A 17,728-nucleotide genomic window follows, 5' to 3' on the forward strand; every position below is an offset into this window, starting at 1 on the left:
TACATATGTTTACATGTATCTAAAAGCTAAAAATGAAATAAGAAAAGCAAAAAAAAAAACTCATAAACTCATTGTTATACTTTTTGTCTAAAGAACAAGCACTTGTTTGATTTATGCTTGGCTCACGGAAAGATATTTTTTCTTGTATGGACCTTTAAACTAATCAATACCGCAAACAAATCTAAAATCAGGGTCATGGTTTATGAGTTAACTCTGAAAACTTCACATTTTCGCAAGCTCGTGAGGAAGCTCAGCAGTGGGCTAGAAGGAAAGCCAGATTTGAATGTGGATTTAAAAAAAGGAGAAGTGTAAATTTTTGGGTTCAATTCAGAGAAGAACTGCAGGAGGATGGAGGCTGTAAAGGTTCTGCTGCCTGTGGTTCTCCTGCTGGTTTCTGTGGAGCATTCAGGTCAGTCCAGATCTAGATACTGATTTTTGGCCTAAATACTCTGTGATCAATGTAAACACCTCTCAACATGTTTTTTAAAACCAGTTATTATATGTACTATTTCTTTTACTTTTTAATTGCTCATTTTTTCCCTTGTTTACCCAAATCTAAGACTAAAGTATTTAATCTTTAATGACCTACTAAAAAAATTCAGAAAAAACTGAGTTCTCTATTTTCAAAACGAAGTTTGTACAAACAAATTTAGGTTTATATGGATTTGCGGGTAAGAACTTGTTGCTTTAAATTTAAAAATGAGGAATTCCTAGTTAAAATTATGTTCCTGTGGCTGCAATCATTAACAATAGTAAATTGGAGTTTAAAATCCGCAATGGAGATTAGGCTGAAAACAACAGATTCATGATAGACCTATTAAAAAGTCAAAAATAGATGCTAAACTTTTCCTGTCAGAACTGTTAACCTCAGCAAAATCACAAGAGCAGAAAAAGAAGTGAAAGTTTTCTGTTGGGGTTGACCAAAAGGTATTGGAACTTTCAGTAAAAATGAAAACTAACTTCTTTCTGTGTTGAAATTGTGACATTTCTCTTAATGCCCTTTGATGTAAATACATCCATAGTAAAGGGCCTATATTATGCTTTTCTTGAGCCTTTCAGAGTAAACTATGCTATTCCTCTATTATACCTTTGGAAAACTAAAGATTTATTTGTTTTCCTACATGGAAGTAAGACAACTCAACTCTGAGGCGCCACCTTTTGCTCCATGTGGGTGTCGCCCATTTCATGACGTCAACCTGGAGCCAGCCTCTGCAGCGTGTCTGCGTTTGACCCACAAAAACAAACAACATCCAAACTTTTTCAAAGATGGATTTATATATTGTGCATAGAAAATGAAAGTGTTTTTGCCGATCACAGCTAGCACAGTGGAGAATGTGGATGTGTGTGTTAACCTGAGGTGGTGGCAGTGCGGACTCTTCCTGGAAGGGTGTATGCAGTGGTGGACAAAATTGTTGGTACCCCTCAGTTAAAGAAAGAAAGTCTACAATGCTCACTGAAAGGACTTGAAACGTTCAAAAGTAACAATAGATTAAAATTTATTGAAATGAGTTGTTGATTAACAGAATTATTTAAAAAGAAAAAAACTAATGAAATAGGGCTGGACGAAAATGATGGTACCTCCATAAAAGACTGAGAGGGGGTCATGATGAACTCAGGTATGTCCTTTAATTGACATCACAGTTGTTTTCAAACCCATAATCAGTCAGTCTGCCTATTTAAAGGGAGACAAATAGTCACGCTGCTGTTTGGTGAAAAGGTGTGTACCACACTGAACATGGACAACAGAAAGTGAAATAGAGAGTTGTCCCAGGACACTAGACACAAAATTATAGACAAACATCGTAAAGGTAAAGGCTATAAAACCATCTCTAAGCAGCTTGAAGTTCCTGTGACGACAGTGGCACATATTATTCAGAAGTTTAAGACCCACGGGACAGTCGCCAACCTCCCTGGATGTGGCCGGAAGAGGAAAATTGATGACAAATTGAGGAGACGGAGTTGGACCTGTATCCAAAGAGCCCAGAACAACCTCCAGAGACATTAAAGGCGATCTCCTAGATCAAGGTACATCAGTGTCAGATTGCACCATTCGTCATTGTTTGAGCCAGAGTGGACTTCATGGGAGACGACCAAGGAGGACACCACTGTTGAAAGGAAATCATAAAAAAGCCAGACTGGAATTTGCAAAAATGCATTTTGACAAGCCACAGAGCTTCTGGGAAAATGTACTTTGGACAGATGAGACCAAACTGGAGCTTTTTGGTAAGGCACATCAGCTCTATGTTGGTAGACTCAAAAATGAAGCATACAACCAAAAGAACACTGTCCCTACTGTGAAACATGGAGGAGGCTCAGTTCTGTTTTGGGGCTACTTTGCTGCATCTGGCACAGGCTGTCTTGAAGTTGTGCAAGGTCAAATGAAATCTCAAGATTATCAAGGCATTCTGGATAGAAATGTGCTGCCTAGAGTCAGAAAGCTTGGTCTCAATCGCAGGTCATGGGTCATGGGCCAAAATACCTGTGGACAGGTGCAGAAGGCTCATTGACAAATATAGAAACCGTTTTATTGGGGTGATTGCCTCAAAAGGTTGTGCAACAAAATATTAAGTTATGGATACCATGATTTTTGTCCATTCCTATTTCATTAGTTTGTTTTTTTTAAATAATTCTGTTAATCAACAACTCAAAAGTAATGGCTGATTTTGATTACCGGTATTTAATTTTCGATAAATGTTAATTTATTGTTACTTTTGAACATTTCAAGTAGGGCTGCACGATATGAGGAAAACTCCCGATATGCGATATTGGTGATTAATATTGCGATAACGATATAATTTGCGGTATATAAACAAATATCAAACCAACCAAAATCATCATTTCCATTTCAATGCAACAGTTTAAAAATTATACTCCAAATGACCCTTGTCGACGTAGGAGGCAAACATCAAACATAAAAGGGCTCATTTGATTGATCAACAACGTAAACGGGTCCTTCCGATTGGTTAAATGCATAAAGGGATTTATTTCATTTATTCAATATTTCAAGCTGCCATGAGTTTGTTTTAGCACATTTAACCCTTGTGCTATCTTAGATGACCCCCCCCCCCTTCCATTGACGTGTTCTCCCTACCATGACAAAGGTGGATAAAGGTGGAAAGATTTCATGTAATCCATGGACACCAGTGAAGATCACAAATCATTGAAGAAAAAATGTTCAGAGCACTGTCTAGTGGGTCTAGATGACCCAACTCCCAATGGTAAAGTGCCTAGGATAGCACAAGGGTCAAGGTAACCATTTATTGCGATTTTCGCCGTCTTTTGCGGTATGGATATTGCACAGCTTGATGTCGCGATAACGATAAATTTGTGGTATATTGTGCAGGCCTAATTTCAAGTCATTTCAGTGAGCATTGTGGACTTTCTTTCTTTAACTGAGGGGTAGCAACAATTTTGTCCACCACTGTACTTGTATTGCCCTTTACTCAAATTTACTCGCAGGCCCAAAGCGCTTAACATGCACAGTCCCATTTACACGTTCACACGGCTCTGCTGCCTAACCCTGCCGCCAACCTATAATCACCAGAGGCAAGGTGGGGTTCAGTGTCTTGTCCAAGGACTTTTTTGACACATGGGAATTAGGTGGGAATTGAACATGCAATTTTCCGATCAGAGGTCGACCGCCCTACCTCTACACCATGGCTGTTTAAGTGGAATGGGAGGGGCTGGTGCACAGAGTACAGGTTTTTTGAGGAATGCTCAGAAATGTGAAAATTAATCATAATACCACTTAAGGGTTGTTTTTTTGTGAAAAATTAACATTACAATACACTTAAAAGTTTAAAAAGTTGATTTTGCATGATATAGGTCTTTTAAGGCCTCTCCCTTCCTTGGGGTCTATGTTGGAAAACAGCTGTGTTCCTTTAGCTATTTTAAGGACTAACAATGATATGTTAATAATCAATTTTTCTTTTCCGTGTTTGCACTTTCTTATCTGTTTGTTTGTCTGCTGCTGTGTGCTGCTGTGTGCAGAGTGTGTGCGGTGTTTCGCTGCTTTCAACACCACTACAGGTGAGTGTAGTGACGAGCTCGGTGAGGTGGATATGGACGACTGCTGTCACAACCCGCAATACGGCTACCTGACAGAAGAGGGAGAGTGCCAGTTCTGTGGGTCAGTATACACACACAGGCACACACTTAAACTGAGACTGTATTGTACAGTCGTGGCCAAAGATTTGAAGACTTACATAAATATTGGAAATTGGAAAAGTTGTTGCTTAAGTTTTTCTAAAAGCAATATGGATATACTCCAGAATGTTATCTGGAGTGATCAGATGAATTCCATAGTCCTTCTTTGTCATGAAAATTTACTAACCAGTAATCCCATAAAAACCTTCCACTGCATTTCATTGCTGTCATGAAAGGACCTGCTGAGATCATTTCAGTAATCGTCTTGTTGACACAGGTGAGAGTGTTGACGAACACAATGCTGGAGATCATTGTGTCAGGCTGATTGTGTTAGAATCGCTGACTTGACATGTTAAAAGGAGGCCGATGCTTGAAATCACAGTTCTTCCATTATTAACCATAGTGACCTACAAAGAATCATCTTCACGTTGCATAAAGAAGTCTTCACAGGCAAGGATAGTGTGGCTACTAAGATTGCACCTAAATAAACAGTTTTATAGGATCATCAAGAACTTCAAGGAAAAGGTTCAATTCTTGTTAAGAAGGCTTCAGGGCGTCTAAGAAAGTCCAGCAAGCGCCAGCATCGTCTCCTAAAGAGGATTCAGCTGTGGGATTGGAGTGCCACAAATGCAGAGCTTGCTCAGGAATGGCAGCAGGCAGGTGTGAGCGTGTCTGTGGCACAGTGAGCTAAAGACTTTTGGAAGATGGCCTGGTGTCAAGAAGGGCAGCAAAGAAGCCACTTCCCTCCAAAATAAATATCAGGGACAGATTAATCATCTGCAAAAAGTATGGCGAATGGACTGCTCAGGACAGGTAAAAAGTCATATTCAATTGTTTGGGGCATCTGGAAAAAGACTTGTTCGGAGAAGAAAAGATGAGCACTACCATCAGTCTTGTAAAGCATCCTGAGACCAGTCATGTGTGGGGTCGGTTCTCATTCAAGGGAGTGGGCTCACTCACAATTTTGCCCAAAAACAGAGCCATGAATAAAGAATGGTACCAAAACACCCTCCAACAGCAACCTCTTCCAACAATCCAACATTAAGTTGGTGACGAACAATGCATTTTCAAGCACTATGGAGCACTATAAGGCAAAAGTAATAACTGAGTGGCTCGGGGACCAAAACGTTGAAATTTTTGGTTCATGGTCTAAAAAGTGATTATGAGAGAAGGGGTTGCTATCAGTCAGGGTTTGGCCCAGAAGTTGATTAAAAGAATGCCAAGTCGAATTGCAGAGGTCCTGAAAAAGAAGGGCCAACACTGCAAATACTGACTCTGCATAAATTTCATGTAATTGTCTATAAAAGCCTTTGAAACTTATGAAGTGCTTGTATTTATATTTCATCATAAACACAACTGAAACAAAGCTCTAAAAGCAGTTTAGCAGCATACTTTGTGAAAACTAATATTTTTGTCATTCTCAAAACTTTTGGCCATGACTGTCTATGAGAACTGGATCGAACGAGTGTAGATAGAATATTACTTACTTCCGGTTTCATTAAAATGAAGGCAATTCAGTTGCCATTTTTTGCATTACAGATGCCATGTTGGAACCAGAAACTGTCAGTAAGCAATGATTGGTCAGAGTCGGTCTGAACATTTTCTGTATCAACAACTCTCGCCAATTATGAGTGAGCTTGTTAGAAGTCCACATCCCTACCACTTGGGGGCTTGGGAGACTCTCAAACAAATGCTTTGAGCATTTGATGAAAGACCACATACTTTTATTGAGGAATCTCATTGGTTAGTGCATAACTTGAATTATTTCCATTACAGACAAAAAATAATGGAAAAAATTGGGTTAGAAAGAACATTTTAAAACAATGGTTAGTCTGACAATTAGAATGACTGTAGAATTGCTTTTTATGTCTCAATAGAAGTAATTGGGATTTTGGCTAATTGGAACATGAGGGGGGAGGGATCACTCAGTCCAGTTCTCACAAACAGTCAGTGGTTGTGATACGATCCTTTAAAATTTGGATGTAAAGATAGACATTGCATGGGACAAAACACTGCATCATACATTTTTGGTAAAATCCCTTTCACTGGGTCACACTGTATGTAGAGGAATTACTTCCTGCAGTATGAAGAATACTGCAGCACAAGACTCTGTTAATAGAATAGAATAGAATAGAATAGAATAGAATAGAATAGAATAGAATCTTTAATAATCCCTATGGAAATTTAAAAGTGGCCATCTGCTGACACTCATAAAACACACACACACACATTAAAAACAATAACAATAGTAAAAATATCAACTGATTAAAAACATTAATAGATTAAAAAAAATAGATTAATCATTGAAAAATCTGTTGATCAGCCTCAGTGGGCTGAATTTAAAGACAGGAATGCTGGATTATTTGATTTGAAAGAGAGAAGCCAGTTAGGTAAAGCAGTAATAATGATTGCTTACATTGAGAGTTCAAAAAGCAGGGGGACGAGTCTTTCATTCATATTCTTAATCCATTTTGTCCTTTTTGGGGTCACGGGGCTGCCGAAGCCTATCCCGCCCACTCGTGGGCGAAGGCAAGGGACATCCTGTACAGGTTGCCAGTCTGTCGCAGGGCCACAAATCACACACTCACATTCACACCTAGGGACAATTTAGAGCAACCAAATAACCCATGAAGCATGTTTTGGGATGTCGGGAGAAAGTTGGAGTCCGTGGAAAAAAAACCACGCATGGACCAGGAGACCATGCAAACTCCCGGGGGACAAGTGTCTAAGAAAAGCATCATCATCAGGGTTGATCATTTTTAAGATCGTGAACAATATCAAGAACAATTGTGTGCGTGTGTGTGTGTGTGCGTGTGTTTGTGTGAATTCATTTAGACTAAATGTGTGGTCTCCCTGGTCATCCTGGACATTGTGCAACAACCTGTGTGGGGAGGGAGTGAGGCAGAGGCGCCGAACATGCTTCGGCCTTAAAGAATCAGGCTGCACAAACATGAACGATGTTCTGCACATAGAACCTTGCAATGGCACCTGCTGTGATGGTAAGCTCACTGCGTTACAACGAAGGAGCTTACAGGTGGCACCGTTTCATATGGTGATGTTTACCTCTGTATAGTGAAGGCGTGGGACTCATGGCTCCCCTGGTCACCCTGCTCTGTCACCTGTGGAGGAGTGGGAGTCAGGAAGAGACAGAGGACTTGTGGAAGTCCTCCTGAGTGCGTTGAGGTGTGCAGCGGCCCGTCCCAGGAAACAGAATCATGTGCATCTAATAATGCCTGTCCAGGTAACCTGTCAAAAGTCTGTGCTTTCCGTACAAAATGACGTATGGTTTGTTTAGAAATGTTTATAACCTGGATATATCTGAACTGCTAGCACAGGAATGAAGGTACTGTGTTTCCCCCGCTTACTTGCGTTTCAATGTTCGCGGTTTCCCGTCTTCGTAGATTTTTTTTTTCAGTCACGTGACTCTTCCGGTTCACCACAGATACTCAGACAACTCGAGACGCTTGTATGAGACTTTTGCGTCTGAACGGGTATATTTGAACGGGAATTTCTGAGGAGGGGAGCGGAGATGAAGAGTATGCCGGCCCATCTGCTTCCTCGCCGGATGCTAAAGAATATTTCACAGCAAGCAATAAACTGGTTCCGCCAGATTCTGAATTGCTGCCAACCAAAGTTTTCCCCTGAATGGAGAAATAGCATCAGCTGACTCAGAATTGGCCAGAAAATATCCTGATAATCTGAGAAGGATATTTGCAGAGAATAATTATCATCCATATGAATGAATGATGGGAGAAGATGCTCTTTGGAACTGAACTGATGAAGGAGGAAGAACGGGCTCCTGTTTTCAACACAGAGTGAGAGAGTGACACTCCTGATTTATGTGTGTATAAAATATGCTACAGTGCAGTCAATTGCTGTGAACAAAGGGAAAAATTAGCAATATCCCAATGTTCTTTATAAAATCTTGTACAAAGCATCAAAAATGTTTCAGAAGTGTTTTTGATGAGTAAGGATCTGTGATTGATATTCTTTGGGGGATGAGTATGGGGGGAATACTGTAGTCCCCAAAGAGAGTAAATTTTATTCTCATCTAGTAGAGGAGATTCTGCAATGGTGTATGTGAGAGAAAAAGATAAACCTGCCCCTTCTGAAGATACTATCAGTTCCTAAAATTCCCTAAAGTTCACAAGTTTTAGCTGTTGACAATATTTGGGGCTTCAAAACTTTATTCAAATGTTTCATCAGATTCTGTTCATTTGTTTTATACGGTTCTTTTAAGTTCACTTGTTTTTATCCACTTATAAGTCCATGGGGGATGGTCCAGTTGGTCTGCTTGGGGTCAGTGCTCAGGTACTTGCATTGATGATCAACGGTCTGATGCCGTCATACCGTCAAGAGTTCGTCAGCGTACCTGCTCCAACCCGGCTCCCTCCAAAGACACTATACCAAAGGGTGATGACTGCCCTGGAGATGCCCATCAGAGTCAGTATTGCAGCGAGCTTCCCAATTGTCCAGGTGAGATGGTATTGGATGAAATGTTCATATTTAAAGGGCCTATGTAATGCAAAATCAACGTTTTGAGCTTTTAAGTGTATTATTTGATCAATTTCTGATTATTCCTCTAAAAACCTGCACTGTGAGTACCAGCACCTCCCAATCCAAGGGAATATACTATCATACACAGTATATGGATATAGTTGACTCTGACAGGCTCAAGAAAAGCATGTAGGCCCTTTAAAGGTAACTGAGAGTTGATCGTCTTATGTTGTCTGGTGTCTGCAGTGAATGGAAACTGGGGGGAATGGGCCCAGCCCGGGCCGTGCTCTGTGACCTGTGGGGAGGGTCTGCAACTCTCTGTGAGGAAATGTGACAACCCCTCACCAAAATATGGTGGTGAATATTGTAAAGGCACAAGCAGCCGGACCAGCGTCTGTCAGAGTCCATGTCCTGGTAACCAGCTTGCACAAATACAGACACGCGTGCAAATTAAAAACACAGGTGATCCAGGTCTCTGTCTCTGACAGTCCATGGGATCTGGTCCGGGTGGTCCAACTGGGGGGACTGTTCATCATCCTGTCACTTCGAAAGCAAACCCGCGACTAAGACACGTCAACGCTCCTGTTCCAACCCGAGCCCTTCCTCAAACCCGCCGGGCCAGAATTGCCCAGATCAAAACAGTCAAACAGAAAGATGCAATGATCTGCCCTTCTGTCCAGGTAGGTTAGTCTACATTTTTTTACATGTCCGATGTATAAATCATGTTGTTTTGGGGTAATCTTACTGTAAAGACAAAACACAGGTCTTCAATCAAAAGTGCAGTGATTAGTGTCCACAGGGTTGAATCAACAAGTTGATCAAAATATAGTTCAGATCCATTATCCATGTGTGGAATCTTTTTGCACATCTGTTAAAGCACTTTTTTCCTCTTTAACTTCTTAAAACCCTAGCTAATATGTGAGCTAAACCTCTGCACCAGGGATCTCAATCTCAATTTACCTTTGGGCCACTGAAGGCAGGGTCTAGCTGAGGCTGGGCTGGAACTTCATCACGCACACACACACACACGCACACACACACGCAACTGGTGAGTGTCTGAGAGCCAATCCCAGTTTGAATCAGACTTGTGAACATGTACTATACTATTAACTGTACTCTGTTATTAACTGTTTTCTGTACAAAATGTATTTATAAAACTTTCAACCAAATAAAATTAAATACCTAAATGAAAAAAATCAATAAGTAAATAAATCAGCATTATGACTACAAAACAATGCATTGAGGGAAACGATGTCCTGACAGTTCTTGTAGTTAAAGTAATCAATAAAAATAAAAATCTTTTGATACAAAATGGGCTACATACATTACAAAACATTAATATAATTATAAAAGATATAATAACACAGATCATACTAAGGGGGAGAGGCACATTAAAACTCAACTGAATGTTAAGGATAACTCCAACTTCCTGTTCTCGTTCAGTCTCGCTGCAGCTCAGCGTTTGCCGTCATCTCACCGCCTTTCCCCGCCTGCAGCCACCTGGTCTCGCCAACGATCCAGGCGAGGCCCTGGTTCATCTCAAACACGCCTAGTGTTGCATTTTCCACACGTATTTGAAGTGTGTCTAAGGGAGCCGGTTTAGCTCGTGCTGGTTTGCAGCGCCTTCCGTCCGTGAAACCAGGGTTCGACTCCGGGCTGCTCCCTGTTCCCTTCTCTACCCCTGTGCCGGTTCCAAGCCCGGTTTGAGAAGGTTGCGTCAGGAAGGGCATCCGGCGTAAAACATTGCCAAATTTACCATGCGACTTGTTCGCTGTGGCGACCCCAGATGGGAGAAGCCGAAAGAGGAAGTCAAAGTATTTGAAGTGTGTCTAAGACTAAATGTTGTTGTTGCTCGCACCTCTTTAATGCTACAGCCCCGTTAGCTGTCACACATCTTTTTATGTGTGTTACAATTTTTCTTCGCAGCTGACCCCTCCCCTCCTTAGAAAGTGATGTGCGAATAGACCATTTCCAAAAAGGAAAGTAAGGAACTCCTGCTTGTCCGGGGAGGGGGCTGTCAGGTTCCCTGCCCTAAATGTTTCCCTGCTTCAAGCTATGTCACGTCAATGTCACGCCCCCAAGAGTAATTTACCCCACTGTGATTGGTTGGTTCATCAGCTCCGCACACAACACTGAAAAAGTGTCATTCATAAAAAAACTGGCGGAACCCACTAAGATTAAACTTTCATATTAAGGCGGGGGTTGTAAATATCATCTTCGGGGCCGCAAATAGCCCGCGGGCCGCGAGTTTGAGACCTCTGCTCTACACACATAGTCACAGGGCCCCAGTTAAGCAGAATTAATGACTGTGCTTATATAGTCCAAAGTCTTATGTCCACGGATGCTAGGTCTTAAAAGGTTAAATAAAGTGACAGACAAAAATGCTGAATGAAAAGCTAAGCTGATAAAACGCAACAGAACAACCTAATATGTACAGCTTGCTCCAAATTATTTTGTAGCAAACTTATTATGTTACAAAGCAGCTAGCACATGTTTGAAGCTGTTGGTGTCTCTGGAGTCCCACAAACATCAAGGTGTAGGACCCTTCAGTTGCTTGTAGTTGTACGTAAACCCTCTGTTCAGCTAAACAACATTCACAAGCACAAATGGCTGCAGTGGGCCCAGACATACATCATCAAACAGTCTTGTTCCCTGATGAGTGCCGTGAAACCCTGGATGGTCCAAACAGATGGAGTAAGTGGGTGGTTGGTGGATGGCCACAAAGCTGTGACATCAGCAAGGAGGTGGGGGAGTCATGCTTGGGCCGCAATTAAGGGGAGAGAGCTGGTCGGCCCCTTTAGGTTCCCTGAAGGTGAGAAAGTAACCTCTGAAAAGTATGTGGAGTTTTTGTCTGACCACTTTCTTCTTTATTACAAAAGGAAAAACTGTGCTTTCCGTAACAAAATCATCTTCATGCATGACAATGCACCGTCTCAAGCTGCAAGGAATGCCTCTGCATCATTGGCTGCTCTGGGGAGAAAAGAAGATATACTGATGGTGTGGCCCCACATCTTCCCCTAACCTCAACCCTATTGAGAACTTTTGAAGCCTCCTAAAGCAAAATATCTATGAGCATGCACATGCCCGATATGAACTCAGTATTAGACTACCAACCCCCTTTTTGACACTGAATAATTCAGTTCAGTTATAAACAAATTATTGATGGCAGAAAATCCTGGGACGGTTCACCATAGCCACGGCTCAGGCGGTTGAGCAGGCCGGCCAATGATCAAAGGGTCGGCGGCCTGCTCCATGCTCCCTCCAGTCAACTATCGTTGTGTCCTTGGGCAGGACACTTTATCTTCCCTGCCTCCAGTGCAGCTCCATTGGTGTGTGAATTCCTATGAATGTCCCAGCGATGGTCAGAGGGGCCGTAGGCGCATACTGGAAGCCCCGCCCCTGCCAGCCTGCCACAGGGCAGCTGAGGCTACATCAGTAGCGCACCATGAAAAAGGAGTGAATGAATAATGGACAGACATTGTTAGCGCTTTGAGCATCTGGAAAAGCATAGAATCCATCATTATTATTATTAATATTATAAACAAACCTGACATGTTACAGACTGACAATACAAATTTAGCTTTGTGTTGTGATTACATTAGGACTTTCTAACAGATCGGTTTGTGGTAACTGAAACAAACGTGCCGACTTCACTTTTTTAACCATGCACTAAACTGTTCTCTCTTGATCATTTGATGTGTTTTTTAACTGTACTTCAATACTTTGATTTTAAAATAAAATAAAATCCTGCATCTCTGAGGCATCTGTGTTTCTGTCTTTGATTCAGTGGATGGCAGTTGGGGCTCTTGGTCATCTTTCTCTCCCTGTCCTGTCACCTGTGGAGTGGGACTTCAGGAGTCAATAAGGCGATGCGACAACCCCGCTCCTAAATATGGTGGTCGCGCTTGTTCTGGAGAGAGACGTATTACCAAAACTTGTTTTACTAAAGTCCACTGCCCAGGTTCACATTTTCTAATCTTTTACGTTGTTCACAATGTGATAAACACTTTATCTGCTTAGTGGTTTACAAAATCTTACTAATAGATTGAAATTACTGACAGAGATTAAAATCCAACATAAACCAATTTCTGTGTTTTTACAGTGCATGGAGAATGGACAGAATGGTCTGAGTGGAGCAAGTGTAAATATCCATTTGGTGACAAAGATATTAACTGCAAGAGAATAGGTGGCAAACAGACTCGCAATCGTGAATGTGTTCGAGCTCATAACGGCTCGTACTGCAGTGGAACCAAACTCTTGGAATCACAAGTCTGCTATGATGTCGACAAATGTCGCAACTGTAAGTAACTCGGATCTAAACTCCTTCAGACACAAAATGGTTAGGACCAAATCGTTTTTTTTTGTTTAAGTTAAAGTCCCATCAGTTGTCTCACACTTGAGTGTGTGTGAATTATTTTCTCTGCATTTGACCAATTCCTTGGGTGTTTGTGAGCTGTTTGCTCGAGGCTTACCGGAAGATGTCATTTTGTTAATGCAAGAACAGAAGTGTAGTCTTTCTCTTTTGCATTAACACTGATTAATTCACACAAACGCATTTTTATTCTAGCTCAACGTGAACTTTTAAAATCGTGTTTATTGTTTGTTATTTTATTTTTTTAATTCATTCATTCAGTCTAAAGCATAGCAACAAATAAGGTTCTAGTTTAAGCTTTATAGCCTAAAAAAGTTAATCAAATCTCCCCTTTGAAATGCCAGAAGATGAAACCTGTTCTACATTGTTACAGCGTTTGCTCTTTTCCAGTAAAAGGAACCTGGGATGGCTGGGAGCCTTGGCGCTACTGTGTCCCTCAATGTGGAGAAAACTCCAAACGGCTCCGATTTAGGAAATGCAAACCAGATTACAGCAGCTACAGGTCTGTTATCAGCCCAAACCAGCAGCAGAAAAACTAAATAACTGCTGTCTTTTTAATCCTGCAGAAAACAAAATATGTGCAACCTAAACAATGGAAACTGTTTTGATGCACTCCTGCTTTATGCAAAACTTTTAAAACAAAGAAAGAATATTAGTTTGCTAAACTTTTGTTTTGTTGAATTTAAAATAATTTTCTTACAAACAACTTCTCTTCATGAAATGTAGAAGTTCAGGAATGTGTGTTTCCTTTTCCAGTCCTACTATTGGTCGTCAGGGGGATGAGGCACACTTCTCTGGAACACCGAAACCGGACTGTGGTCCGACGCCTGATGGAGGGCCGAAATATGAGCAACAGAAGTGCCACAACCTTCCTCCCTGCCCTGAACCCTAACAGCTTCAACAGTGCCTTCATCACCAGCTTTCTTTTCTTTTAATAATAGGCATTAGTCATGACCCAAATGTTTTCGTTTTTGCTTCTTTTTTAGCTTTGCGTCATTAGATCAACAGGTCAGAATGAAATGATTTTTTTTCTACATTTATTAATGAGAATGGTTGTAATGTAACTGCCTTGCTAGATGGGAGGTGACGTGTGCAATTAGGTGTGTTTTGTCCAAGCCATAATGGATGAATAAAGTTCCTGATGTTTAAGCTTACCCCTTGTTCTATCCTAGGCACTTTAACATTGGGAGTTGGGTCATCTAGACCCACTAGACAGTGCGCTGAACCTTTTTTCTTCAATGATTTGTGATCTTCACTGGTCTCCATGGATTACATGAAATCTTTCCACCTTTATCCACCTTTGTCATGGTAGGGATATTACGTCAATGTAAGGGTGGGATCATCTAAGATAGCACAAAGGTTACATTGATGTGTTCTCCCTACCATGACAAGGGCTAAGCTATCTATCTATCTATCTGAATATATACAGGTACACCTTCAGATACCTCTCAATTAGCGGGGAGAATATGGCGTTCCTTGGGAAAATGGATGCCTGACGGTGAATTTGCAAGCATGCAAGATCTCTCCAGCCCAGAGCCCAACCGCCAAATAAATTCCTGTGTCTCTCTGAAATCTGTCAATCACTCTCCTTATTGAAATACCAGTTAGCAACAAGATAGAAAAAGTTAGAACAGTTACAAGGAGAGATGTATGCCAGTGAATGAAAAGCCAATTTAAGGATATTTACTGTGCATGTTGGAGATTTCTTTTTGATTACTAGTATACATTTAAAGTATTTGCATTTAATGATAATTACAACATTTAAATTTAGAAATATTTAATTTGCGTTTTAGAAATTTAGAATCAACATTTACATTTAGTTTTGAAATTTTAAATTATTTGGCAAACATTGAACAAGTTATAGGAAATTCTCTTCACAACTGTGAAACCAGAATTTGACATTTGTATTTCAAACATTTTGGGAACTACACAAAAAAGTAAATACCTTTTTCTCAGATTGTCCAACTCTACAAACAGCCCCCCCAACATGAATGTTGAACTTACTGGAAATGTTGTTTTTTTTTTCTCTTTTGACCCTTGACCCTATGTGAGGTTTAGACCTCCAGAACCTGTGCTGAATGTTTGCAGATTAAAACATTAGACCAGTGTGTTTGTTTAGCTCCACCATGATCGACTTATTTGTCTGACAGGAAATGTTCATTTAGGATTTCTCACTCGGCACAAACCTTTCAGGACTTTACATCTGAAAAAAGAAATTGTGGGAGACATGAAATATTTGTAAGAGATTTCTATTTTTTTTGTTAATTTTAAAGAAAATGTATAGAACTATATTACACCAGGAATGTACTAAATATGCAGAGGTTTCCCTTTATGGTCAAGCAGAAAAATGGAACATTTCTGGAATCAACAAATTTATAATGTTGTGACACTCATGTAAGAGGCAAAGTAAACTTCAAAAAAGTAAGGCTGATGTTATTCACTCGTATTTACCCATGACCAAGCACATTCATGTTGGGCACACGTAGCTGCAGTGCCTGCTCGTATTTTAACCCTTACCTAAACCCAACCCTAATTACGTGCGAATAGTCACTTAAAAAAAAGATAGTGTTCCAGCAATTGTTTACAAAAGGCCCCTCTAGTTTCAAGCGCCCCCTTGTGGATATAAGTTATGTTGCTCTGCACAACACAGTCGCAGTCAATTTTCATATTGCATAGCAAAAAGTAGCTATGGAATATTTTAGGTCACCATTTTTTCTTTTACTCTATTAAAAAAATACTTTCATGGCTTATAAATTCAGGCTTCAGGGGGGTGTAGGGGTTAGCATTCTCACCTCACAGTAAGAAGGCCCTGGTTTAAATCCCAGCTGGGTCCTTTCTGTGTGGAGTTTGCATGTTCTCCTCGTGCATGAGTGAGTTTTTTCTCAGGCCGCCTGGCTTCTTCCCACAGTCCAAAAATATGCTTTATATGTTTATCAGTTACTCTAAAAGGTTCTGGGTGTGTGTATGGAAATGATCGTGTTCCCTGCAACAGACAGGCAACCTGTCCAGGGTGCACCCCGCCTCCGCCCAGAAGTAGCTGAGACAGACTGTCTGTTTTTTTCTGGTTTCCATATATTTTTTCAGTCAAACTAACAAGAAAATTATACAGAAATATGTAATATTTTAACCTATTATTACATGTCTGTACTTTGTGATCTTGGATACATGAAGACAGTTTGCTGAACTTTTTTTTTTTTAATTAGCTTTATGTTTTTTGTTTGAGAACTGAGAAATCAATCAATTACAACAAACAAGAACAAATCATTCATGTTTTTGAAGGAGAGGAATAAAAACAGCTGAAAATTCACCAGGGCATCAAAAAGCAGTGAATAGATACAATAAAACTACCATTTTTCTTGCTATTCTGTGCTCTATACGTAAACAACAAAGCTTTTCTTCTTTTAAAGAGACCTAAGATAAAATCTTCCTCATTGGTTAAAAAATGCTATTTATTTTCTGTAGATTTTTACATTGAATACTCAGGATCATAGACAGATTTTTTTTCAAATACATATGTGCAAACAGTCGCAGTTTTAAAAAAGAAAAGGCAATAACACTCTGCGGTGGCCTTGGTTTGACATAAAAACATATCTATTTACGAGAGAAACTAACAAATTTGTCCCAGAAAAACAACAAATTTGCGTAACTTTAGCGACAATTGTGTATAAATTGTACTTGGTTTGGAGATTGTGTTATTACAGCAGTGTAAAGCCAGCGTGGAGACGTGTTACCAAAACCCATAAACGTAAAATAATTAAATACTTCTATCTTTGGTGTGACTCCTTTTCTACTTCAGAAACTATATTTTTAAAGCCATTTAAAAAAAAAGGAAGAAATCAGATAAAATGATCAACAATTATTTGGCCTGTAAGACACCTCAGTATACTCTGGTTTGCATCAATTTACATTATTTACAGTCATGTGGAAACTGCTGGGAAGGTAGCTTCCTCTATTAACTACAACTAGAATTCCACAGCAGTACATTGTGTAAAACATTCAAACGCTCCCTTTAACTCCCCCACCCTTGAAGGGGAGATTTGCCTGATGTGGTTACATGAAATTTAGAAGAGAGTTCCTTTTATGAGTGATGAGGAAAGCTAAGTGGAAGTGTGGAGATACGACGCTGACGAGGATGCAAGTGCTCAGGGTGAGGAAAACTCCTCATGGATGTCGCGCCTTTTCTCGGCCGTCTTCGCTCAGCTCAAACCTGCAGGACGACAAAGTTAGGGTCAAGGTTTGATATTTACTTTAAAAAAAACCACAACAATAATTACAAGCTTTAAAAAAAAAGCAATGTATCTTACAAATAGATTATATTTAAAGCAGTGATTTAAAAATTGTCATTGTGTTGTCATCTAAAGCGTTTTCAAATATCTATTTTCTGAATATGATTTAGACTTTCAGGCACCTTTTCTGCTCTGTTTTCAGTTTTTAAACCTGGATACCATCAGCAGCTTTTTACAGAACAACACCTGTTGACAGGACAGAGTTATAAGTCCTATTTTATTTCAATGAAGATGTAGACGAATAGATATAAGTAAAAGTCTTTTTAAGGCCAGGTGGAAAGGGATTTTAAAGAAACAAAACAAACTTGTAGCATTTTTCCTATACGGCTGCATAGCTCCAATATTGGTCGCCATTTTTGTAGCACTGGTCATGTTAGGTTGGAGGTGTGAGTGGCTGTAAGCTAGCAGGAGAGTGTGTAAAGAAAGG

At 40.2% G+C, this 17,728-nt stretch overlaps 2 protein-coding genes across 4 annotated transcripts in view; one reads left to right on the plus strand and one right to left on the minus strand.

Moving 5' to 3' along the window:
• The first annotated feature begins 218 nt into the window (after positions 1–218).
• cfp (complement factor properdin) lies at positions 219–14,169 on the plus strand. Its single transcript, XM_011486182.2, has 11 exons — positions 219–409; positions 3,991–4,129; positions 6,982–7,145; positions 7,220–7,387; positions 8,413–8,622; positions 8,890–9,057; positions 9,132–9,323; positions 12,431–12,604; positions 12,746–12,943; positions 13,406–13,517; positions 13,772–14,169. Exons 1-11 carry the CDS (start codon positions 349–351, stop codon positions 13,905–13,907), a joined length of 1,722 nt encoding a protein of 573 aa, XP_011484484.1. The 5' UTR covers positions 219–348; the 3' UTR covers positions 13,908–14,169.
• Positions 14,170–16,200: 2,031 nt separating this feature from the next.
• Positions 16,201–17,728, minus strand: part of LOC101155225 (extended synaptotagmin-2) — a 53,252-nt gene continuing 51,724 nt past the window's right edge. For all 3 annotated transcript variants that reach the window (XM_023965408.1, XM_023965407.1, XM_023965409.1), the window contains one exon: positions 16,201–17,222. In XM_023965408.1, coding sequence (XP_023821176.1) covers positions 17,177–17,222 — 46 coding nt within the window. In that variant the 3' untranslated portion in view covers positions 16,201–17,176. The remainder of the gene's footprint in view (positions 17,223–17,728) is intronic.

Source organism: Oryzias latipes, chromosome 17 (genome assembly GCF_002234675.1).
Source record: "Oryzias latipes chromosome 17, ASM223467v1".
NCBI classification, from domain to species: Eukaryota; Metazoa; Chordata; class Actinopteri; order Beloniformes; family Adrianichthyidae; genus Oryzias; species Oryzias latipes.